Source organism: Macrotis lagotis, chromosome X (genome assembly GCF_037893015.1).
Source record: "Macrotis lagotis isolate mMagLag1 chromosome X, bilby.v1.9.chrom.fasta, whole genome shotgun sequence".
NCBI classification, from domain to species: domain Eukaryota; kingdom Metazoa; phylum Chordata; class Mammalia; order Peramelemorphia; family Peramelidae; genus Macrotis; species Macrotis lagotis.
This window is the reverse complement of record NC_133666.1, coordinates 437,070,966-437,095,846: the sequence shown is the minus strand read 5'-3', so window position 1 is coordinate 437,095,846 and position 24,881 is coordinate 437,070,966. Positions and strand designations below refer to the sequence as shown.

Below are 24,881 nucleotides of genomic sequence, written 5' to 3'. Positions count from 1 at the left end.
AATGTGATGGGGATAAGTATAGTAAAAGTCAAAGACTGTATATTCTTTAATACCCTTCTGAGATCTGGGGCCTAGCTAGATCTGCATATGAATGTAACAGAAATGTGATTGAGCAGGTGGAAGAGTTGATGACCTTGGCCCCCTGATAAATGCTGAGTATGCAGATACAGAGGATGAAATAATCCCTGTCATTAAGGACTTTATATTCTATCATGATGTTTGTCCTTCTTTCTCAAAGAAGACCATGAAATCAAGGAAGTGATGCTATGAAATGCCTTATGAATTAGATTTGAGTAAGGAGATGCTGTGCTAAGTCACCAGTCTCACTTTCTCCTCCAGAGTCATCTGGGTCCTGTCACCAGATATGAATCAGGATAAATGGAGATGACCCTGGATGTGAAATAATCAATTGGTGCAATGGATAGAGAGCACCAGCATTGGAATTAGGAGGATGTCAGTTCAAATCTGGTCTCAGACATTTGATATTCACTAGCTGTGTGATCTTGGGCGTGTCATTTCTTATCTCAAGGGACACATTTTCCAGAGGAGTTCCATTTATAATCAAGAATAACTTAGAAACAGAGTGAAGTTTCACTTATTGATTATTAGATGTGAAAGATTATTTTTTGGTAGCAATAGAAATTTAAAATTTTGGAGTCAATCAATTTCACAGTTTTGCCTATGAATTCTTGTCATCTGATCCAACTGTTGTAACATGTGATATTTCTTTCCCCCCGCCTTTAGAAGGAAAGATAAAGAAAAACATTACTTCAAAATTTCAACTAGATTTATTTTAGAGGGATCAAGGATATAAAATGATAGCAAATGGTAACAAAAACAAAAGGTAACAAAATGGTATATCAATAAGTTAACTAGTATAGTGAACTATTCAACCTGTTTCTGAATAAAAATTCTGCTAGATTGCCCCCCCACAATGGTTCTGTAGCTATAGCTAAAAGATTTCTAGTAAGGAACAAGTGGAGTGTTCTAGAGGCAGCTGTAAGCAACTTTCAATATAAATATTAAATTTTCAGTGTGAACATTTCCACTAAATTGGCAATCCCTAAAAATCAGGGCTTGAATCATTATTTTATTTTTGTCTTTTTTAAGGAAATGTTAATGCAGGTTAAAATTAAATGTATATATGCATTTATTCCCACACTCACTCAAGGCCCCTTATTTATCATTTACCAGCTCACCCCTTCCCTCCATTTCCTGAGGCAGCATATTCCACTCTTAGATATGCTAATTTGGAATTTTTTAAATCAAACCTGTCTAACTTTTTGCTATTTTTTGCCTATCATTCCTACTTTGCTTTCAAGAAACAAACAAGAAAATATGAACTCCTCTTCTTTATTTATAGCCCTTCAAATGCAGTCAATCCTCAACTTTCTATTGTTCCTAAAGGTTCCTAAAATGTTGGGAAAATCTGAGAAATATGGGTATTGATACATTGAACCTAGAAACAACCAAAAACCATAATCTTTCTCTAAGAATTATGCTTTTCTTCACATACTTTTTTGAGGTAATTGGAGTTAAGTGAATTTCTCAGGACTACACAGCTAATAAGAATAAGAAGTTGATTTCAAACTCAGATTTTCCTGAATCCAAGGCCTATGCTCTATCCAATAGCTGCCCTGCATAACATAATGACAATTCTGGAAATTTGCACTTTTTTAATAGAATGACCATGAACTAAATCGAAACTTGCAGCACACGAAATAAAAGTTGATAATATGAAAAACATTCTTCTCTTCCTAGAATGGTGACATTTTGTGCTAACATCTCAATTAAGAAACAAAACAAAAACATTGATTTTGGACAATATTCACTTTATGTAACACTTGAAAACTACATAAATCCTGTACAGTAAATAAAATTCTTAAAACCAAAACATTTTAATATAAATATTTGGTTTTCCAATTATACTACAATAGTAGTTTCTATCATTTTTGTAATATATTGAACTTTACAATTTTTCCCAATCTCCCTTCCCTCCTCCACTCCCACACAGAAGGCAGTTTGATAATCTTTACATTGTTTCCATGCTATACATTGATCAAAACTGAATGAGAGAAAAAAGCATATCCTTGAAGAAAAAAATAAAATGTAAGAGACAGCAAAATTACATCGAACATAGGACAATACTTTTTTTACTTGAAGGTAATAGTCTTTGGTCTTTGTTTAAACTCCACAGTTCTTTCATTGGATACAGATGGTATTCTCCATCACAGATACCCTAAAATTGTCCCTGATCATTGCCCTGATGAAATGAGCAAGTCCACTAAAGGTTGATTATCACCCCTGTATTGCTATTACATTGTACAATGTTCTTATGGTTCTGCTCATCTCAATCAGCATCAGTTCATGAAAGTCTTTCTAGGCTTTTCTGAATTTCCATTCTTCTTGGTTTCTAATAGAACAATAGTGTTCCATCACATGCATATACCACAATTTGTTTAACCATTCCCTAATTGATGAAGATTCACTTGATTTCTAATTCCTTGCTACCACAAACAGAGCTGCTATGATTTTTTTTTGTACAAGTGGTGGTTTTTACCCTTTTTCATGATCTCTTCAGGGTATAGACTGAGTATAGGTATTGTTGGATCAAAGGGTTTGCATATTTTATTGCCCTTTGGGCATGGTTCCAGATTTCCCTCCAGAAAGTTTGGATCAGTTCACAGTTCCACCAACGATGTATTATATTAGTGAGGCAGATTTCCTACGTACCTTCCAACTTTGATCATTATCCTTTCTGGTCATAATGACGAATCTGAGAGGTGCTTTAATTTGCATTTCTCTAATCAGTAATGATTTAGAGCAATTTTTTCATATGACTATGGATAGCTTTGATTTCCTCATCTGTAAATTGCCTTGCCAAGTGGGGAATGGCTTTTTTTTTTATATAAATTTCACTCGGTTCTCTATATATTTAAGAAATGAGTCCTTTGTCATAAATACTAGTTGTAAAAATTGTTTCCCAACTTTTTACATTTCTCTTGATCTTGGTTACAGTGGTTTTGTTTGTGCAAAAGCCTTTTAATTTAATGTAATAAAAACTAACTAGTTTGTTTTTAATGATGTTTGCCTCCTTGTTCATAAACTGCTTCCCTTTCCATAGATCTGACAGGAAAACTATTCCTTGATCTCCTAGTTGGCTTTTAATATTGTCTTTTATATCTAAATCCTGTATCCATTTAGATCTTGTCTTGGTATAGCGTGTGAGATGTTGCTCTAATCCAAGTTTCCGCTATACTAACTTCTAATTTTCCAAAGAGTCAAAACATTTTTTAACCTGGATCTTAACCTTTGGCTGTGTCAGATATGGGTATGAGACTGTTGTCCTGTATACCAGGGCTATCCAACCTTACTTTATAAATGTTTTTATTGAAAAAATAGACAATATATTTTGATTTGCCATTTTATTGAGAATTCTGCAGTAGCTTGTATTCATTTACTAAAGCATTTAGTAAAACCACAGGTGGGCTGCATAAAATTGCCCTGGACCTTCATCACGCTGTTGGAAGGTACCTACACTGGTAAGATCTGAACACAACCAGCACAGTTCTGGTGGATGTCATTGGAAATTGTGAAGGATGCTCCAATTTGAATCTTTCTTCCTTTTTGCAGATATAACAAATCATCAATTAGTTAAAACACAGCAGATAGCTATTGTAGATATTCCAGCATAAAGTTTATCTAACTGCTTCATCTTCTTTCTAAGCTGCATCACTGATTTTTACACTCTTGGACTTAGAGCCCAAAGGACTTGCACTATACTTTGTGGTTATAATTGCAATGCAAAACTTGAGTTTTAAAAGAAAAATAATGAAAATATGCAGCAGATACAGAGGAAGCTCTTTACCACAATTAGCTGAATAAGGCCAGTAATATATCAGCTGTTCCACAAATTTATAAGGACCTCTCATTTTTTTCTCTACTATGCAAGCCATGAATGTGAGATTTCCCAATGTAAATGAAAATGAGGTCACTAATAAAATCACATGAATGCTTGAAGACATAATAGTCAAAGGCATGAATCTTTTTTTTTGAGGATGTGATTTTAACTGACAAAAGAAGGCAATCAAGATTATAAAGGTCCTGTAAATGATGCCTGGGACTAACCTGGTTTTCAGAGGGAAGCCAAGGTAGAGAGGTTTACAGCAGTACAGTACACAGGACAACAGTCTCATACCCACCATCTGACATAATCAAAGGTAAGATTCAGTTTAAAATGCTTTGGTTTGGGGGGTGGCTTGGTGGTGCAATGGATAGAGCACCAGCCTTGGAGTCAGGAGTACCTGAGTTCAAATCTGGCTTCAGACAATTAATAATTATCTAGCTGTGTGGCCTTGGGCAAGCCACTTAACCCTATTGCCTTGAAAAAAAATAAATAAAATGTTTTGGTTTTAAGAATTTTGAGAATTGACTCAAATAATACAGCTATCATGCTCCCCCCCCCCAATGCTTTCTTAAGTCACCTCTTGTCCAGGTGAAATATCCTCCAGCTAATCTTCATATAGCATCATTTCCCAGGTCTTTATAATCTTGGTTGTCTTCCTTTATACTCTCTCCAATTCATCAGCATGTGATGCCAAGAGAGGAAAACAGAACAGCAGAGGAGTGCTAACCAGGTCTGAGTACAATGAAATTATTACTTCTCTAATCCTGAATACACTGTCTCTCTCAATACCACCAAAAATTTAATTAATCTTCTTGACTATTATTGATGCTTGTCCTATTTTGTCCTTTTCTTTTAAAAAAAATGCTTAAAATGTCTGGTGAAATTAGAATTTGGGGAGTGGCAACAGAACTGAAAGTGAGAGAGTTGCACAAGAGCATCTTTTATCCATAAGAGAGATTCCCTAAGGACTACATAAGGTCTACAATTCTTTACATATGAAAAAGTCTACAATAGCAATTCTACCTTTACTCTGCCATCTTGGCTCCATCACTGTCTTCTAATTGGTTAGATTAGCCAGATCTCACCTTGTGGTTAGCAGAAGCCAATGGCAATTAAATACAGTATGAATAGCATGAACCCCAGATAAAGGGGTTCAGAAGTATATAGGATACCATATACTGCTCTTCAAGGCTATTGTAGAGGTCCTAGACATCCAGAAATGCAAAAAAGAGGAGATGGGTTAATGAAAGTGGGAGAGGGTCATATTGAAGGGAGGGTGATGTCTAACTGAAATAACAAAAAAGTAAAAAAAAAATCCTAATTTTGCAGGAAGCCCTGTTACAAATTCCAAACACCATGCAATTTGAGTAAAAAGGAATTGGAGAGGTCTGAGGGTATGCAGATCATGAAGGTATTCCTTACTAAATGAGGTTATTTTATAATGAGGAATAAAAGAACTTTCCCTATTTCAGTAAAAGGAACTTAAAAAGTCATACCAAATGTCAGACCTTCATAGGGTAATCCACAGAACTTCTGTTGCCATACTCACTTTGATACTGGAGGGACAGTTTTTCTCCACAGTACTCTGAGTTAATGATTGGTTTATTCTGTCTGGTTTCTTGCTTACCACAAGAGGTCCCGTTTTACATGGTTTAGTCTTTTAAAGGTTTTATACCATGGAATTTCAGTGGTTGCTTTTACAAACAGACTACCCATAAATAGCCTTTAGTATTTATATTCCATTACCTGAGCTACTCTTCAGTTGAAAATAACAGAGAAAGTGAAATAGAAAATAGAAAATATTAAATTTAGGAATAGGCTGTCAGATTTTACTTTAGCAATTTTTAGGAACACAGCTAATTTGCATGAGTTGAAAAAATTTGCATTTAATTTCAAGACGTTCTAACTTCATGTAAAATAAGATTCATTTATACCCTCCATTGTTGTGGCACAACCCAATATGATATTCATGGTGTAATGCACAAGAAATACAAGAATAGATTATTAAACCAATCAGTTTAATCACATCCCAGATAAGAAGTGACAGGAAGAGAAAATCATATAAATAGATAAGGACATTAAGGGACATGAAGGGAAGAAGGGATGCATAGAGACAGACAGATACACATATTCTTAAGCATTTCCTTCTCTCTCACACACTCCTTCATCTGTCTCTTACCATATGCTTCTAGGAATTATCTGCAGCAATCCTCCTGTCTCTCACCTTGCATCAGCCTTGCTTGAAGAGAAAATTTTGTGATTCTTATTCTGTGAATCATATGTGTAAGGTTGAAATTATGGCCAGCTGTGGGTCAAATTCCAAAGCAGACAGACCTCCTAAGTCCCCTCTCAGTATCACCTTGTGCCTTCCTGTTACACCTGTTGAGGTAGTCTTTCCTGTTCAACACTCAACCACCCCCAAAAAGTAAACCCTTTCTAACCTATCCTATTCCTGGTAATACCACCAAGATGTTAACTAATAAGGTCACAAGAGATATTTTTTCACTCTTCTGTTTATTTGCATTTTATTAGACAATTCTTGAAGGTCAACTAACCTTTCAAAGATTATAGATTAAATAACAGATGATGAGTTTTAACCATCTTTGGGGGCTGATCACCTCTGACCTATTCATTCCTACATTAAAAGGGCATTGAAAAGGAGTAGCAGAAGCAATGGAAGCAGTATATGTACAAGGCCAATCTTCTGTGGTGTGATCTGAGGAGTTCTTATAGGTCATCCCGACTCAAATCCTTTCCACCAGTTTGTCACAGTACTCGAAATTGCCACCCTTAAAGTATTTTTATAAGGGCCTTCCTGCGGGTTCATTTGAATGGAATTAAAGCACTATGTTACCTGGGAGGGGTGACACAGAAAACAGTATGACTGAGGCAAAAGGGGTAAATTAGAAACCAGAGGACTTTCAACATTGAACCAGTTATAATTTATCTATTATGGACCAGGCATTGTGCTAACTTCTGGAGTCAGAGGGACAAAAATGAAATAGCTTCTTCCCTTGAGGAGCTTACATCCTATTGAGGGGGAAGGGAGGACATTTAAAATTAGGGAAAAGGAGGGCAATTACTTGAGCTGAGCCTAGAAAGAAACTAGGGATTCTGGGAGCAGAAGACAAATGGAGAAATATGTTTGAGGCATGGAGGGGAGGAACAGTGTGGTGGCTGGAAATGCATTTCCCACAAAGAAAAGCAAATAGGTCAGTTGACTAGAACATGAAGTATGGGAAGGAAAATTGTAACAATATCTGGAAAGATAGTTGAGAGTTAGATGCTGAAGGACATTAAACTTCTGACTAGATTTTTATCATACTAAAAATCAGAGAAAGTAAACATACATATATACATATATATTCAAAATGCAAACAAAATAAAGATGGTATTTTCTTTAGGTTTTTGCAAGGTAAATAGGGTTAAGTGGCTTGCCCAAGGCCACACAGCTAGGTAATTATTAAGTGTCTGAGACCGGATTTGAACCCAGGTACTCCTGATTCCAGGGTCAATGCTTTATCCACTACGCCACCTAGCCACCCCTAAAGATAGCATTTTCAAGTGAAATATACTGGTTATTTCAAGGTAGCAGGAGAGGCCTCGAGCTGAGTTTTGAAGACAGAATTTTAAGAGGCAGAATCTAGGAATACATGCCAGGCAGGGGGTATGTCTCTACAAAGGCACACAATTTCTCCGTATTGATATTAAAATTAAAAAAAAAGAAAATTTTTCATGTTCTTTTTTGTTATTGTTCAGCCATGACCCTCTTTATGGTTTTCTTGGCAAAGATAGTGGATTGGTTTGCCATACTCATGTTTTTCTACCCGTTTTAATTCCTACATTCAGCAGCAAATGCATCTCCAAGTAAGTGAATCTGTGATTAATTGGTCTCTATGCTAGAGAAGGAAAAAAAGAGAAATAGGCCCACACTCAAAACTTATACATTCAAAATGTATTTATTATTTATTGAAGAGAAAATTTTGTGATTCTTATTCTGTGAATCATGTGTGCAAGGTTGGAATTGTGGCCAGCTGTGGGCCAAATTGCAAAGCAGACAGACCTCCTAGGTCCTCTCTCAGTATCACATTGTGCCTTCCTGTTACTCTTTTTATTTATCAAAAGGGTATTTCTTTACAGCCAAACAAGACTTCTCTTGGGCTGGGGAGAGTAGGGCAGGAAATTGGAGAGAAGGTGAAAATAGCAATTCTAACACAAGCTTCCCTGCTTTCCTCTTTTTTTATAAAATAAAAATCTAGTTTTTGACATGTGTTACTCAATTTTCCTCTGCTCCTAGTGACTGTAGGGTTGTAATTAATGGCAAAACACAATGTCCTAAAAAAGAAAAAAAATTTAAAAAAACCTTAAAAAAGGGCAGCTAGATGGTGTAGTGGATAAAGCACCGGCCTTGGAGCCAGGAGTACCTGGGTTCAAATCCGGTCTCAGACACTTAATAATTACATAGCTGTGTGTGGCCTTGGCAAGTCACTTAACCCCATTTGCCTTGCAAAAAAAAAAAAAAAAACTAAAAAAAAAACCACAATGTCCTTTGTCATCTTCACTCCTAAATCTATGGTTTTGGATCCTTCAACATTTTATTTATTTAAATGAGCTGACGGACACAGGTTGGTAATGTTTGCTTCCCCATCATTGTTCAAGGTTCATTAACAAAGAGATTTAAAAAGTCTCTTAAAAGTGATCTCATTTGCTTTAGCACTGGAATGGGTCTGTGGCCCTAGGTGGATACTTGTCTGTGAAATCACAGTTTTAAAGATGGGGGGGGGAACCTTCTCTTCTGGTTTAAAGCTTTAGAGGAGAACAGCAAAAAGCAATTAAAATTGTATTGGTGAACAGAATAATAAATAATTGATATGAGTACAGGTATCTAAAGGAGTTCAATCTATAAACTGCTTGGTCATTAGCTTGTAATAGCCTTATGGAAAAACAAACATCACAGGTGCCATAGTTTGTTAATGGACTATATCTCATTTAACTATTAACTCTTCTGTAGAGTCACCAGACTCTAACATATGATATGGGAATAATTAATAGGTTAGCATTCACTTAGGCTTTTGTTTCATATTTCATAGGTTGGATTGTTTTGTATCTGAGAGGCCAGGAGGCAATTCCCAATGACTACAATACTCCCTAATATGCCAGAGGAAAAAGAAACTTGAAATGATATGACAACTGCCTTCGACTCTTCAAAAGGTTGTCATTGCAAAAAGGATTCAATTGTTTTCTTTCCCCCAGAGAGAACTAGGAGTGATTAAAGGGATTTTCAGACAAATTTCAGCTTGATGTTGGGGAAAAATTTAAAAGTATATTGAGCTACCTTGAGAGATAGGAAGATCCCTCTCAGCAGAGCCTACATTATAGAAGGTATTTTTTCCCCAATTTTAGGACTGACCAGATGGTCATTAAGTTCTCTTTTGAAATGTGAATGTGGAATTCTGTGGCCTATAAGTTATAAACTGATTACAGTCTGCATTGGTGGAGAAAGTTTACTCTGTTTATGAATTTACCAATCCCATATGTGTTCTTATCCACAAAACTATGATGGTCCTCCTTTTACAAAAGAATATAGAGGTGGCTAGGTGGCATAGTGGATAAAGCACTGGCCTTGGAGTCAGGAGTACCTAGGTTAAAATCCAGTCTCAGACACTTAATAATTACCTAGCTGTGTGGCCTTGGGCAAGTCACTTAACACCATTTGCCTTGCAAAAAACCTAAAAAACAAAAAACAACAAAAAAAGAATATAATGAGTCTCAAGGAACTGAAGATTCACCAGCTGATCAATGCCCCTACTAGAATTCAAACCCAAGTTTCTTGATTCTGAATCTTCTGTTCTTTCTATGAGCCCATTATGTTTCCAAGGAAACCCTTTGGTAGAAATGCTAGACAGGAACAAATTTTATTCTTTAATGCTCTTTTTTGTTACTACACAGAAGTGGTTTTGTGTTTAATGCATTTAAAGTTGAATAAACCTTAAAAACTTCCATCTGTAAACAGTGTTTGACCATGGATTTAAAATATAGGTTGAGGATTTTTTTAACTATTAAATTGTATGTGGATTTCAAGTTTAAAATGAGCATTATTTTTTTCCTCCTGAAAATATTCTCTTGTCCACTTTCTTTAGTCACTGGGAATGTTATGTACTGCCAGGGTTCACACAGGTGGTAGAGGAGAGGCTCCCACAGTCCCTCAGGATGAGATCATGCATTTATTCTGTCTCTGGAATATATGTATGTGTGTGACCTGCTCTAATTAGAGCTCTCTTTGATCCCACAGGAATAGCATTGGGGAGGGGAAGGAGAAAGTAAGAGTCCAATTAGAAAAAGAGAATAAAGGGAAAAACTTAAATTATTAATCAATTAAGGGTAATTATTGTTTTGTAAAACTGGGATAGTGATGATTCCAGATTTTTTTCAGAAATCAAAATTGTCTACCAAAACATTGAAAAAACCCCTTTTCCTTTACCACAAATTTTTTTTGAAGATTTGAGGTATTTGTGAGCATATTTATTTTATTAACTGTACCCTTTCATTTCATAAAATAAACAGTTCCCCCCCCCCAGTTATAAATACTTTGGAACATTTCAGTTCTTAATTACTGAAATGGATAAGCCTTAATAAGAAGGGTACAGTTAACTAAAGAGATGCCACATGATTCATAACAACATATGGTGGTCGCTCTCAGAGTTGACTGCTGTAACAGATACCACCTTGGATGTACTCCAGGATCAGACAGTAATAAAATGCAAACCCAGAGAGAGAGAGAGAGAGAGAGAGAGAGAGAGAGAGAGAGAGAGAGAGAGAGAGAGAGAGAGAGAGAGGTGGCAAAAGTTAATTTAGGAGGAGGATAGTCTGCTTGTTCACCAGCCCTCAAGAAAATCAGGAGTGACAGGGAGAGAAAATAGAGTTTCCACCTAATGAAGGATGGCATTAAGCATTTAAAGTTAGAGCCTATGATGTCAGCTGAAGCATTTGTTTCTTTATAATGCCCTTGTCTCCTTTCATTTGTTTTGTTGACTAGTTTCCTGGGTGTGACATTGTGGGTTGCCTCCCTCTGCCTACCCTACCCTGTATCTTACCAAATAGAGGCAAAAAGGATGGAACTCATAAAAACCTGAGTTCAAATTCAGTCTCAGATGCTTATAAATTCTGTGACCCTGATAAATCATTTAACTTTTGCCTGCCTCAATTTCCTCAACTGTAAAATAGTGATAATAATAGTCCTCATCTTCCAGGGTTTTGTGAGAATCAAATGAGATATATTTAAGTGCTTAGTAGAGAGCCCAGGATACAGTAGCCCTTGTTTTTGTTGTTGAGTCACTGTTCAATCTTCACGACTCCATGGATCTCTGTCCCTGGGGTTTTCTTGGCAAAGATACTGGAATGATTTTTATTTCCTTCTCCAGTGACAGAATCTAAGTGACTTTCCCAGGGTCACACAGCTAAGAAGTTTCTGAGGCTGAATTAATAAATATTATACCTTGGGGAAAACAGTGTAATGGAAAGAACTCTCAATTTGGAGTGCTGAGTTTTGTGTCATTGAGCATATATTCAAATCCTGGCTCAAACACTTATTGCCAGAGTGACACTGGTTAAGTTTTTGAAGCCTTTTGTACCCCTGTTTCCCTGTCAGTAAAATGAAGAGTTTAGACTAGATTTCTCTAAGGTCTTCCAGCTAGGTAACCCTAGTGGGTTACCTGTGTTCGGTTCTGATCTATGACACTTAGTAGTTATGTAACCCTGGGTAAATGTTTAACCCAGTTTACCTCAGTTTCCCCATCTGTAAAGTGAACTGAAGAAGGAAATGGTCAACCATTCCAGAATTCTTGCCAAGAAAACCCCAAATGAGGTCATGAAGAGTCAGACATGACATGAAAATGATTAAACAATAAGCACCACTAAGGTCCATTCCAATTCTAAATCTATGATTCTATTAAAATTTCTATTTATTATTCTTTTATTCATTCCATTTATTATTATATCTATATCATTATCTATTTGTTATTCTATTTATTAACCTTTCATTATTTTTTGTTCATCTGATTGAGTAGTTTCAAGTTGCATCTGTATACATATGAATAAAGTACTTGGAAATTTAAAAATAGAAGTCAGCTTGTTTGTCGTAAAGTACCTTCCAGCTCTGGGATCCATAATCCTTCCTGACTCTTGCCTCACACAGGAAGGAAGAGCAGATCAGTGTTCCTTGGGGTGGACTGGGTCCAGAAGAAATACCAAGGTGAACTTCTTGGCACCAGGAAAAGCTAGATCTTCAGGCCATTACTCCTTTAGGTTAATGACTTTTGTTACTGGAGAGCTTGGAAAAGTGAGACAGGAAAATTGAGAATATTAATGGATTTTGTCTTGTATGCTTGAAACTAGAGTATTTGAGACGTTATTGTGGGGTAGATGGGAAGTGTGATCTTATTGGTTTGGGGATTGCCCAATGTGAAAACTCTCTCTAAATATGTAAGCAACACCTTTGTAACATATGGTCATAGAGAGGCACCTAAGGATACTGTTTCTAGGGTCTCATAACCAGTATTAGTCAATTAAGACTTTCAGTTTGGTTCTTCCACTTGACTCCATCCATATACCATACTGATTCTTGGAACAATGTATTAAGTAACATACAGTACAGTTTGAAATTTGTCAGAAAAATTTTCAATATATAATTTATTAATTTCCATAAACTTAATTTTTTTAAATATTAGAATGTATGCTGAGTTTGTGAATATTGTTAGTGTGAGACCCTTAAGCTTTGGGAACCTTGAAGAACAGAATATAATACTTATATAGTTAATTAAATAGCAACTCTTCATTTAAAAAAATTAAGAAATGTATCTTAGGAAAATTCTCAATTCTAAGATGGATACCTGTGAACTTGAACACCAATCAATATTGTCACATCCTCAGCTGGGGGGACAAAAGCACAACACCTGAAAAAAATACACATATTTAAAAAGTGAAATATAGAAGTGATTTAGAGAAGTATCCTTGCATTATCCTCTCAGTCTTGATGCTTAGGGGCATGCTAAAAGATTGCATTTGGGAATGTATGCTTTTAATAAATCTGTTCTCTACTTGCATCTCCCCAAGGAATTCACTATTTCCTCACAAGATCCTGGGGCAAGATTTTGGTAGTTGCCATCCTAAATGATACTTTATAATATAATAGCTAGATCTCTGAGATTGGTTGTATGATATTCACTATATTGATAGGTGAAGAGACTACCATCTTTGATCTCTATTGATAGATTTCTCAGATCAGAAATATGAAAAAAGGAGGAAGGATATATTTGTCTTTTGGATGCTTTCTTACTCTCCAATTGACTCTAGGCAACAGAAAATCAGTGTCTTTCCTATGTCCCATTGAATTCCTCATAGACTGATGATACCCTCCTTTACAGCCTTACCATCCCCCCACTGTTTACAAGCATACACATATACAACAAATTATTTGTACTAATCAAAGAGCGCAATAATATGAATAATTCTAATTTAAAATCCATTTATATTTGACTCTAAAATGCACCAAAGACTTTTAATTGCTATTTTTAAAGAAATTAGAATGCTATATTTTCTATGCTAATTATGTTTTGCTTGAAAATATTATATAATATATATGCATGTGTATACACACACACACACAGATTATATGTAGAATGCATTCTCTGAATACTCACAAGTTTTGACAGGATTTGACAAATACAATTCAGTTCAACAATTTGATAGATATTCTGGATACAAAACACTGAAAGTAGGCTTCAAAAGAAAAACAATTCAATGCAATCCAATAAACATTTGTTAATTATTTGCCATATCATAGGTTAGTAGATATGAATTGTAAAGATTTGAGAATAGTTCTCAAAATCCAGCAGTTGGGATAGATTTTGGCTTCAGACACATACTGATCACATATGTAACCCTGGACAAGTCATTTAAACTTTCATCATCCCAGATAACTCTCTAGACTATGATTTACAACAGAGTCACCTCCATGTGTTGTAAAGGAATTTCTGCATTGAATGGACAATATTCACAGAATTCCATAAATTCCATAAATCTCTCTATTATATTCTCTAAAAATGTATGAAATAAAAAAATCAATCCATCAATTGTCCTCTATTATTCCAAGCCTCTCTTTTCTATGGCATCTCAGTGACCCTAGGAAAATCCAGTGTCTTTAGGTAGCAGGGTCATTTCAGTATTTAACCCAAGACTTATTTGCTCTGAAATTCAGTGTTCTTTAGTAGTAATTCTATGCAACTGGTTAAATGGTTGGAATTAGAAGTGGGGGATTAAAGTTGAGGAAAGATTTCAGGATGACTCTGAAATGGTGAATTTTGGTGACTTGTGGTGGTATTCATATCTAGACCTAAGGGTGCAAAGGTATATAAGTAAGGAAATAGAGTGCTAATTGTGCAATACAAGAATAGATCAGTTTGATAGGAATGTAGAATTTGCTGTAAACTCCCTAAAGGTATACTGGGATAACACTGTAAAAAGCGTGAATTTGCAGGCTAAGTATTATATATTCATTCATAGTAATCAAATTGTCTGTATGCATAGGAAATCCTAGATTTTCCCTTTTGTATATACTCTTCTCATCCAAGCATTTAGGACTGCCTAAAAGTGCTTAGAATTCATTTCTATATCTTTTTATTTCATTTCTAAAATCTTCATTTGGTAGCTTTCATTGATGATACTTAACAGAAATCAGGGTGTAGGAATTGAGATTCTTAAATTAGCTATAGCCCTGACTATAATCACAGAGGTGTAAATGATGTAATCCCAAATCAGATATTTCTGGCTCATAAGGCTTAGATTTCAACTTCTCACATTTTGGGGTTGGGAAACCAGAGGAGACCTAAAGTAAGGAATTAGGACAAGTTAAAAGTGACCGTGGGTGTTTGCTTTGGGTCAGGGTCTGTTGCTGTAAACCTCTTTGGAATAAACAGGTTAACAGCATACTCAATCCACAGGTTACTTTTCTTTATAGTCTACAGAAATCATATGCCTTTGAAATTAGATGATCTTAGAAGCCATCTAATTTAACCTGTAATTCATTCTTTTTTAATGAATTATATATATAAGATGCCATTATATTTTATATACACACTAATATTCATAGACTCTGTGTTTTCATATGTATTATTTGTGTGTATGTGTGTGTGCAGGCATGTGTGTGTGTGTGTGTGTGTGTGTGTGTGTGTGTGTGTGTATACAGCAGCTAAGAGAGACCCCAGAATGGGATGTTGGACCATTTCAGGAGGGCATTCAGAGCAGCCATCTATTTATTTCCCTCTAGCTTGAACTCCAAAAATACTCTATTATGCTCCAGAAACCTCTTCATTTCAGATCATTTCAGCCCTAGAATTCACAACTCAGAATTATCTTTTGCTCCAGGAGAACCTTTCTCTGACATAGGAACAGTTCCCAGAACTGTTGTTTAAGGAGGATACCCAATCCAGACCTCTCTTCATGTCTCCCCAGTTCCCTCACTATCCCTCATCACACCTGCTACCTTCCTCCTTCCTGCCTACCTTCTCCTGTTTCCAACTACCTTTTATGTGTAAGTTTCTTGAGTCCAGAGCCTGTATTTCCTTTGGCCTGTGTTTCCTTTCATAGTGTTTAGTACATGTCTGTCCTATAATAAATGTTTGAAAAATACTTACTGATTTGGAATCAAGAAGATCTGAGTTCAATCTAGCCTCATGCACTTAAACTGGAGCAAGTCTGTGACTTCATTCATATATGGAACTCCTCTTCCTTTTTTTTTTTTAGGTTTTTGCAAGGCAAATGGGGTTAAGTGGCTTGCCCAAGGCCACACAGCTAGGTAATAAGTGTCTGAGGCCAGATTTGAACTCAGGTACTCCTGACTCCAGGGCCGGTGCTTTATCCACTATGCCACCTAGCTGCCCCGGAACTCCTCTTCCAATGCTGATCAGCCCTATTTGGCAACCGTAGTCTTAGAGTACTATATATTATGTACCAAATATTAAATTTGGAGATTTTCTTTAAGCTTTATGCAAAATAAAAAGTTGTATAGCAAAGTAGATGAATGTTCTTATAGGCATTCTTCATAGTAAATAAAATTAGAAGAGCTATTTTAATCATTCATTGGGGGGAGCTTTTGCAAGGCAATGGGGTTAAGTGACTTGCCTCAGGTCGTATAGCTTAGGTAATTAGTAATGTCTGAATCTGGATTTGAACTCAGATCCTCCTGACTCCATGGCTGGTACTCTATCCTCTGAGCCACCTAGATACCCCTATTTTAATAATTATTGATAATACATGCCTTTGTTCTACAAAGAAAAATTTTGGTGCTTAAGCATAGGGAAGATGAATTATCTAATATAGTGTATGAACTTCAATTTTTCTGTATCTACCTATATATGTGGAAAAAATAAATTATTTAAACTTTTTTGGACTGGGAATCAGAAAATCTAGATTCTGGTCCAGGTTTTCACATTTCATGACTTTGAGTGAATTATTTAACTTTATGAATCTAAATTTTCTTATTTCTAGAATAAGTTTGAGGGGTTAGACCAGATGATGCCTGAGATCTCTGACCCTGCTCTATTATTCTCTGATTCTAGAATGGTGAAATACAAGTAGTGCTTTATGAAAAGTAAATTATCAAATAATTAATAAATTGCTCATTTAGAAAAAAGGATTAGCTCTTTTCTGCTTGGACTCCACTCTCCCTCTCTGTCCTGCTAAAGACAGAAAGAAAACAAAAGGCTGAAAATTTTGGGAGATACATTTTGGTTTTCTGAATCCCCCAAAGAAGTGACTTTGTAGTGAATAAAATGGAGTTTTCTATTTCAATAGCAATTTATATTGTGTGACCATGGACGAGTCACTTAATATTTAAGAACCTAAGAGAATTCTTTTAAGATTACAAATTGCAGAGTGATAGGTGATACAGTGGATAGAGTATCAGCCCTGGAGTCAGGAGTACCTGAGTTCAAATCCGACCTCAGACACTTAATAATTACCTAGCTGTGTGGCCTTGAGAAATCCACTTAACCCCATTGCCTTGCAAAAAAACTAAAAAAAAAATTTTTTTAAAGATTGCAAATTGCAAAGGAGACACTAATTAGGATCAGTGGAGTTAACACCCCACTGCCAATGAAATCATAGGTTCAGACAAACAAAAATATTGGTTTTCCCCAATATAAGAAAACCAAAGGGCATCTAGATGGCCCAGCGCCTAGACTACCAGACCTGGATCAGGAAAACCCATCTTCATGAATTTAATCCCATCTCAGAAATTTACTAACTGTGTGACCCTGGCAACTCATTTCATCCTTTGCCTCAGTTTTCTCACCTATAAAATGAGTTGGAGAAGGAAATGGTAAACTACTCCAGTATCTTTGCCAAGAAAATCTCAAATTGGGGTCATGAAGAAACTGAAAGGATTGAATAGCAAGAACAATTCAATTCCTAAATAATTTCTCAACCTTAAGGTTCTTTCCTATCCTAATGTTCAGTGGTTCTCTAGCAGAGATTAACACTATCAGAATTTAAAAGATTAAGCTCTTTTCATTTTTCTTAGTAAAATGACTACCAATTTGAGCCATGAAAATTGGCATTTTGATAAAAGAGTAAAAAAAAAAGAAGGGTCTCAATAAATAAGATTTTTAATCAAAACTGATTTCTGTTTTTAAATATCCAAGTGTTTCTATGGCTATGACTTAGATTCATTGATGATCGTGTATTACAAAAGAATCAAAAGCAAGTAGAGATTGTCACAGGATCATACATTTAGAGTTAGAAGGGTCTGAAAAGATCAGTTAGCTCAGTCCCCTCATTTAACAGATGAGAAAAAAAATTATCAAATTTAAATGATCTGTCTAGGGTCACATGACTAGTGAGGTAGGATTTAAACCCAGGTTTTCCTAACTTCAGGTCCATTACACTATCAAATATACAGCCTTGAATCTGTTGAAATGTTTCAAGTGACTTGTTAATAGCATTGGTCAGCCTAAGTGTCAATGCTTACTCTGACAGTCTTCAGGAAAACTGTGAAAATATGTAAAGCAAAAAAAAAAAAATCTGCATAGCTTAAATTAAAGGAAGCTAATTATGTGTTGCTTGCCCATTGGCAAGGGAGCAATTTTCCTATTAGATATAAATTTTTTCTTTATCTAATAGAAAAAAACTTTGTCATTTACTTATATTAAGGATTGAGTTTTGACAGTTAAAATCATAGTGATTGCCTTAAGAAGCTGAAAAAAAAGAAAACAAGTGCATTCCACAGTATTTTTTAAAATTATTTCTTCTTAGGTCTTGACAAGAGCAGCTACTACACTGTTCTTGCTTCTGGAGACATGTGTAGAAGCTCCATAATTAACAATTAATAGGAATTAACATATAAGTAGACACGTGGTTGTCAGCTTCCTTCCACAGATGATATATTTTTGAATTGTGTTTGAGGGTAAAGCTTCTATTAAGAAAATGATCACATCCCTGCTTAATAAGAAATAGTCTGTAGGCATTTATTAAATACCTAAATATTTGTTGAACATCATAATGTATCAGAAACTGTGATAAATCTGGAAGACACAAAAGAGGCAAAAGATAGTGCCTGCCCTCCAGAAGCTCCCAATCTAATGGGGAGGCAAGTGAATAAATTTATACAATCTAACTATATACAAGATAAAAAGGAAATAATTAAGAGATCAGAAATTGTGATAAGACTGGGGGGGGACACAAAAAGAGACAAAAAAAATTCTGCCCTCCATAAGCTCCCAATCTAAATGGGGGAAACAGCAAGTAAATAAGTATAGGCAAACAAACTACATACAGGATAGAAAGGAAATAATTAAGAGAAAGGGAGCACTAGAATTAAGAGATTGGAAAAGCGTGCCTATAGAAGATAGGATTTTAGTAAATGAGGTGATGGGGATGAGACATAGTGAGAAATTGAGGATGACACTAGGATGTTGATCTGAAGGACTAGGAGGAGGATGTTGCCCTCTTCAGTGAGGAATGAGACATGGTGGAGGGAGAAAGATAATGAATTTAGTTTCAGGTATATTGAGTTTAAGTTGCCTACTAGATGTGCAGTTTGAGATGCCTGAAAAGCTGAAGGAGAAACAGAATTAAAGGTCAGAAGAGAGGTTAGTGTAAAGTACGTAGATTTGAAAATCACCAGCATAGAGATGGAAGTTAATTCCATGGGAGAAGAGAAGAGAGTCTAAGACAGAACCCTTTGGGATACCTTTGGCTTGAGAGGTGACTCCAATCAAAAAGACTGAAGAGTGGTCAGATAGGAAGGAGGGTGAGGAGCCAGGAGAGAGAGGTATTCCTAAAGAAAAGAGGGTATTAAGGAGGAGAAGGTGACTAAGAGTTTCAAAGGCTAAAGAGAGACTGATGCCTATGAGAAATAAGAAAAGACCATTTAATTTGGCAATTAATAAATCAATAGTAACTAGAGAGAGAGGTTGGGTAGAGTATAAAGTAAAAAGGTAGATGTAAGAGGTTAAGAGGAGTGAGAGGAAATAAAGTAGAGAAGATATATTATATGATAGCAGAGACAGAAGGATCAGGTGAGGATGTTTTAAGGATGAAGGATGGGGATGGGCCTGAGTAAATGAGGCAGGGAGAGGCGGGAAGAAAGATTGAAAATAAATGAAAGGTAAGGATGATAGAGAGGGCAGTCTGTTGATACTGGGATCACTTGAGGAGGTAAAAGGGTTAGTATTAGTAAGGAGTAAGGCCACTTCATCATGTGAAATGGTTAGAAAAGATAGTGGTCCAATGCATACAAATGAGACAAAATTAGGAATGGCGAACAATGGTTCCAATTTTTTTCTATGATATATAAGGTAAGGTTCGTAACTGAGAGAGTTGGAGGAATGGAAGCTATGGGAGGTGTGAAGATGGATTAAAAATTTGGAAAAGCTGCTATGGAAATAGGGCTAGTGAGTTGATAAGAGAGGTATTGTAGGGGCGGCTAGGTGGCGTAGTGGATAAAGCCCCAGCCTTGGAGTCAGGAGTACCTGGGTTCAAATCTGGTCTCAGACAATAATTACCTAGCTGTGTGGCCTTGGGCAAGCCACTTAACCCCATTTGCCTTGCAAAAAACCTGAGAGAGAGAGAAAGAGAGAGAGAGAGAGAGAGAGAGAGAGAGAGAGAGAGAGAGAGAAGAGAGAGGTATTGTAGAATTGTCTAGCATCATGGTCCAGTTGAAGATATGTAATATAAATTTGTAGTGGACCCCCTCAGGACAGTTGTGGTATTTTCTCCATCTTTGTTCAACTGCACATGTGTAGGAGCAAAGAGAATGGTGAGAGTAGTACAAGGTCTAGGATTGACAGGACACAATTCACATGCTAATATTGTAGGAATGTGAGAGAGGAAGACAGTGTAAAATTCACCAATGAGTCAGGATGGGGGAAAGGGGAGAAAATAGCTAATATCATTATAATTATACTTATTTGTTATTAATGACAGCTGATATTTATATATCAGCTAGACACTTTGCTAAGCACTTTACAAATATTATTTCATTTGATCATCACAGAATCCCTTAGAGTAGGTATAACTTTTATTCCCATTTTAAAGTTGAGGAAACTAAGGAAAGGAAAAGTTGTGACTTGCCCAGATTAATAAAACTACCTAATATCTAAAGCTGAATTTTAAAACTCTTTTCTTTCTGACTCAAGCCCTATGTGCTATCCATTGCATAACCTAATTGCACACCCCTAAAAAGCAGTTTTTAAGTCTGTACCCAAGGAGTTACATTATCTGGAAAGTCACTATATCTGAATGCAACCCATTCTATACCTGTAGAGTTAAAATTATATGAAACTTTCCCTTATATTCTACTGGATCTGATCTTAGCCATGAAGAGGCTTCTCCCTCCAACAGTGCAAATTGCTACCCACTCATGCATATCTTTTCCACATAACTCTTGCTCATGTCCCATAAATTCACACTTATGTTGTGTTGAGAGACCTCCCTTTAGTTTCCTTGGCATTACATGGGTACCAGGAGAATAATGAATTGTCTTCTGTTGCTTCTGTCATATATTTTTTCTTTTATTGAACTGACATCCATCTAGATACGTGGATAGGTAGGTAGATATAAATACACATTTTTACACAAGCAATATGAAGTCAAGAAAACAGCCAGTCAGTGTCTACTATGTGCCAACCACAATGCTAAGTGCTAGATAAGATAGTTTACAAGTAGTTCATAAATCCTGGCATCACAGTAAAAAATTCACTGGGGAAAAACTATAGGACTTTTCAGGGAAAGCTTCTTTGATGTGAGTATACCTACTAAAATCATTTCATTTTTTTCTCATCTCCCATTCCCTATTCCTATTTCCTTTCCTCCAAATCTTTTTCCTTAGGCTGAATAACACTTTCCCAAACACAGTTCCCTACAAAGTTGACTCTGAGAGCTGTGGAAAGCAACACAGGTTTCTTCTGTCTTTCTTATGTTCGCTTCATCATACTATAGATAATCTGTATCTGGGAACTTAATTCAGAGAGTGATTTAAATCCTCCTCTAGACAATTGATTTGAGCAAGCTTTGCCTGACTATATTGTTAATCTTGCATTGTATGATTTTCTCTCTTTGATGGGTTCGAAAAGCTCATTCCCTAAATTTCATATCAATTCTCAAGAAAAAAAAATTTTTGCAAAATTTTGGAATAAAAGAAACTTATTTGTGAAAATAAAAACCCCATTGTGTTCCAACATGATCTCTATGTCTTATGTTCCTACTCTCCCCATAGGAAAAAAAAATTGTGTTGTATATACCTAAATGAAGAAGAAAGTACAGAAGCTGTTCTCCATTGCTTTCCACTTGCATGAATACCAATCAGAGAACATTCCTTAGTGGGCAGCCAAGTTTGGAAGTTAGTTTGATTTCTGGCTAAGAGCGGAGGGGTTGGGGGAAGGGAGGGAAGAAGAGGGGGAGTAGCAGAATGATTTCCCAGCCTAGTTTTTAGTTCCCAGTGTTTCAGTAATAGCCATCAATGAAAGCATCCTCTTTCAACCATGCAGGGACAGGTAAAAAAGACAGCTGAGTAAATCTGTATTAGATATCAGAACGGAAGCACAGCCAGGGCTGGGGGAGAAAGGGAGGGGACATGAAAGCTTGTGATTGGTGAGTTTACCAAAGGCATCTGCCAGTGGGACTTCAATGGAATGTGAAACCAAATCATTTACAAGTTAAAGATAGACACAGTATATACCAGGCTCTGGAGTCAGGGATTAAGTTCATTTTGCTTCCTAGCATTTCAGAGAGTTCTGTTCTGATCTCTTTGAAATTAACTCTTTGGTCAAATTTTGTCCTAAACTATATTTTTTCCTTTTTGTATCCACATACCTTCTGGATACATTGGAATTAAGGTGATTTAGGAGATGATGGTGCATACACTAGGGTAAGTAGAAAGTTTTATTTTCAGGTGCAACTCTTAACTCTGAAAGCTAATTTTGAATTCTTTTTTGAAGAAAGGAAAAACGAAATAATTTGGGTTTTGAGTATCTTGAGGGCAACATTTATCTATCTTTCTAGAGGCATTTCACTTGCATGTTTTAAACCACTGAAAGAAATATATTTATGAAGTTTTGATGTCTTTTGTAGTGTCGCCAGTTCATTTTATTCAATCTGCTCCACTCTTTGCTCTTTCCCTAGACACACACACACACACACACACACACACACACACACACACACACAAACAAAATTGCTTGCCCAGTTCTAACACAGTGAGTTTGTTTAATTAAAGTATCAGTGGTTTGATACTTAAGGATACTGTAAACAAACAGTAATCCTTCCAGTATGTTATGATAGAAAATGTTTTATTGTTAGGTGGGATTGATATTTCAGAAAAGGAAAAAAGATTGTAATTTCACTTGTTTTATACTTCCTAATTTGCATAGCAAAACAAGCTGTTTGAAAAGTTCATAGCGCATCTATAGAAGATAATTTCTTAGCTTACCTTAAAGAAAAATTACAGGGACAAATAATAGTACCTAGAATTTAATAGGTAATTTTAAACTAAATTAAAAGTGAAAATATACAACTTTCATTGGAAAGTACTTAAAGAAGTTATTTGCTAATCAGTATAACTAATAATTCTTAGCATATTTCCTTAACTAATCCCTCAGGAAACCAAAAATAAAGTTAGTAATGCTAAATTACTACAAAGGTTTGATTATATTGCAAAGTGAGTGCTGAGGAGGGTGGTAGTTTTTTTTAAATCCATTAATATATATTTTAAAGATTTTTGTGCTTCTTTTGGATGAGGGATTAGAAGGGCAAACTTTGAAAATGACCAGTTTCATTTCCTTGCACATTTTGATCATGTATAGATTTAGTTTTTTGTTTTGTAAAATGACCTCTTGGCTCTGTTCTTACTAGCTGCTTTTCCAAACTTGCCTAGCACTCCTTCTGAATAAATACAGTCCATAATTGTCACAGGGTACACAGTGTGAATTAGAAAGTCTTTATATGGGGAAAATAAATCTGCTGACATTGCTATTATAAAGTCTAGTGCAGAAGACAGTTGCTAAGTATGGCAGTTTAATTTTTGCTCTCCTTTATATACTAGGCTCTTTTTGATTAAATAAGATTAAAATAAAATATATCAATGGGCACCTTAATCTAGTTACTTTGCATGTGTAAATAATTCTTTAGATGAGAAAATGAGATGACTTTAGCAGGTATCATACTCACATCAAAAAAGCTTTCCCTGAAAAGTTCCTATATATTTTCCTATTGTTTTTCCCCAGTGAATTACTTTACTGTGATGCCAGGATTTATGAACTATTTGTAAACTACCCTATCCAGCACTTAGCATAGTGAGTGGCACATAGTAAGTCCTTAATAACACCCAGCATTAAGTCCTCAAAATGAAAATAGATGTTAGACTAATGATCTATGGAGAAATTTGCATTTTTGCATTTTTTAGGGTTGTAAAGGAAGAGGCAGTAACTTAGTACTCCTGAAATTCTGCCTAGATGAATGAGAGAAAAATGTTTTCAGCAATATTATGAAAGCTAAGTAAACTATCCAGCTACTGGTGTCTCACATACTAACTCTTTGCTATTAAACCTCTCAAAAAAGGATCAGATAACAGTTATCTATAAGTTATTGTGTTATCCAGTGAAAGTATGAGAATCTCCAGGGTATTTTTTTACTTTAAATTTTATATCTCATTATGAAGAAAAAGGCTTAATTTGTCTTTAAAAAAAAAACACCAAGGCAGTGGGGGTTAAGTGACTTCCCAAGGTCACACAGCTAGGTAATTATTAAATGTCTGAGATCGGATTTGAACTCAGATCCTCCTGACACCAGGGCCAGTGCTCTATCCACTGCGCCACCTAGCTTCCTCCTTAAGTTGTCTTTTATCAATATTCTAATCAAAGCAGTAGAGAAAGTATATAGTATGCAAAGGACCTGCTCTGAAATCACAGGACTTAGGACGATCTCTGCAAGATCGTTAAGTAAACCGTTCAGGGAGTGGCTAGGTGGCGCAGTGGATAGAGCAACGGCCCTGGTGTCAGGAGTACCTGGGTTCAAATCCGGTCTCAGACACTTAATAATTACCTAGCTGTGTGGCCTTGGGCAAGCTACTTAACCCCATTTGCCTTGCAAAAAACTAAAAAAAAAAAAAAAGAGAGAGAGAGGAAAAAAGTAAACCATTCAGCCAATCAGCATTGAAATACTTAATATATGGTAGAGACTATCCTAAATTCTGATAATATAAAGAAAAGCAAAGACACAGACCCTGCAATCAAGGCCAGTCCTGTGATACAGTATCATGGGAATTTTTCCTACCTATTTTGTAAAATTAATTTTACTCTAGTAATAATTTCCTTTCATATCTGAAAAAAATCATGTATTCTGACATATATGCAAATTACTCAGCTGAATCTTTCCTCTGGTGTGGAAAGATTCAAGTAACATTTAGTCTTAGGATAAAACTTCC

At 35.8% G+C, this 24,881-nt stretch overlaps 1 protein-coding gene across 15 annotated transcripts in view; it reads left to right on the top strand.

The window, feature by feature from the left end:
* The window catches only part of DTNA (dystrobrevin alpha), a 499,301-nt gene that overhangs the window by 114,725 nt on the left and 359,695 nt on the right, over positions 1-24,881 (top strand). For 3 of the 15 annotated variants that reach the window (XM_074205348.1, XM_074205357.1, XM_074205365.1), the window contains exon 1: positions 21,851-22,328. The exons of 3 other annotated variants lie outside the window; for them this stretch is intronic. In XM_074205348.1, coding sequence (XP_074061449.1) covers positions 22,309-22,328 — 20 coding nt within the window. In that variant the 5' untranslated portion in view covers positions 21,851-22,308. Of the gene's footprint in view, positions 1-21,850; positions 22,329-24,881 lie in introns of those variants that run through there. 9 more of the 15 variants (XM_074205353.1, XM_074205349.1, XM_074205359.1 and 6 more) reach the window with 4 other exon arrangements.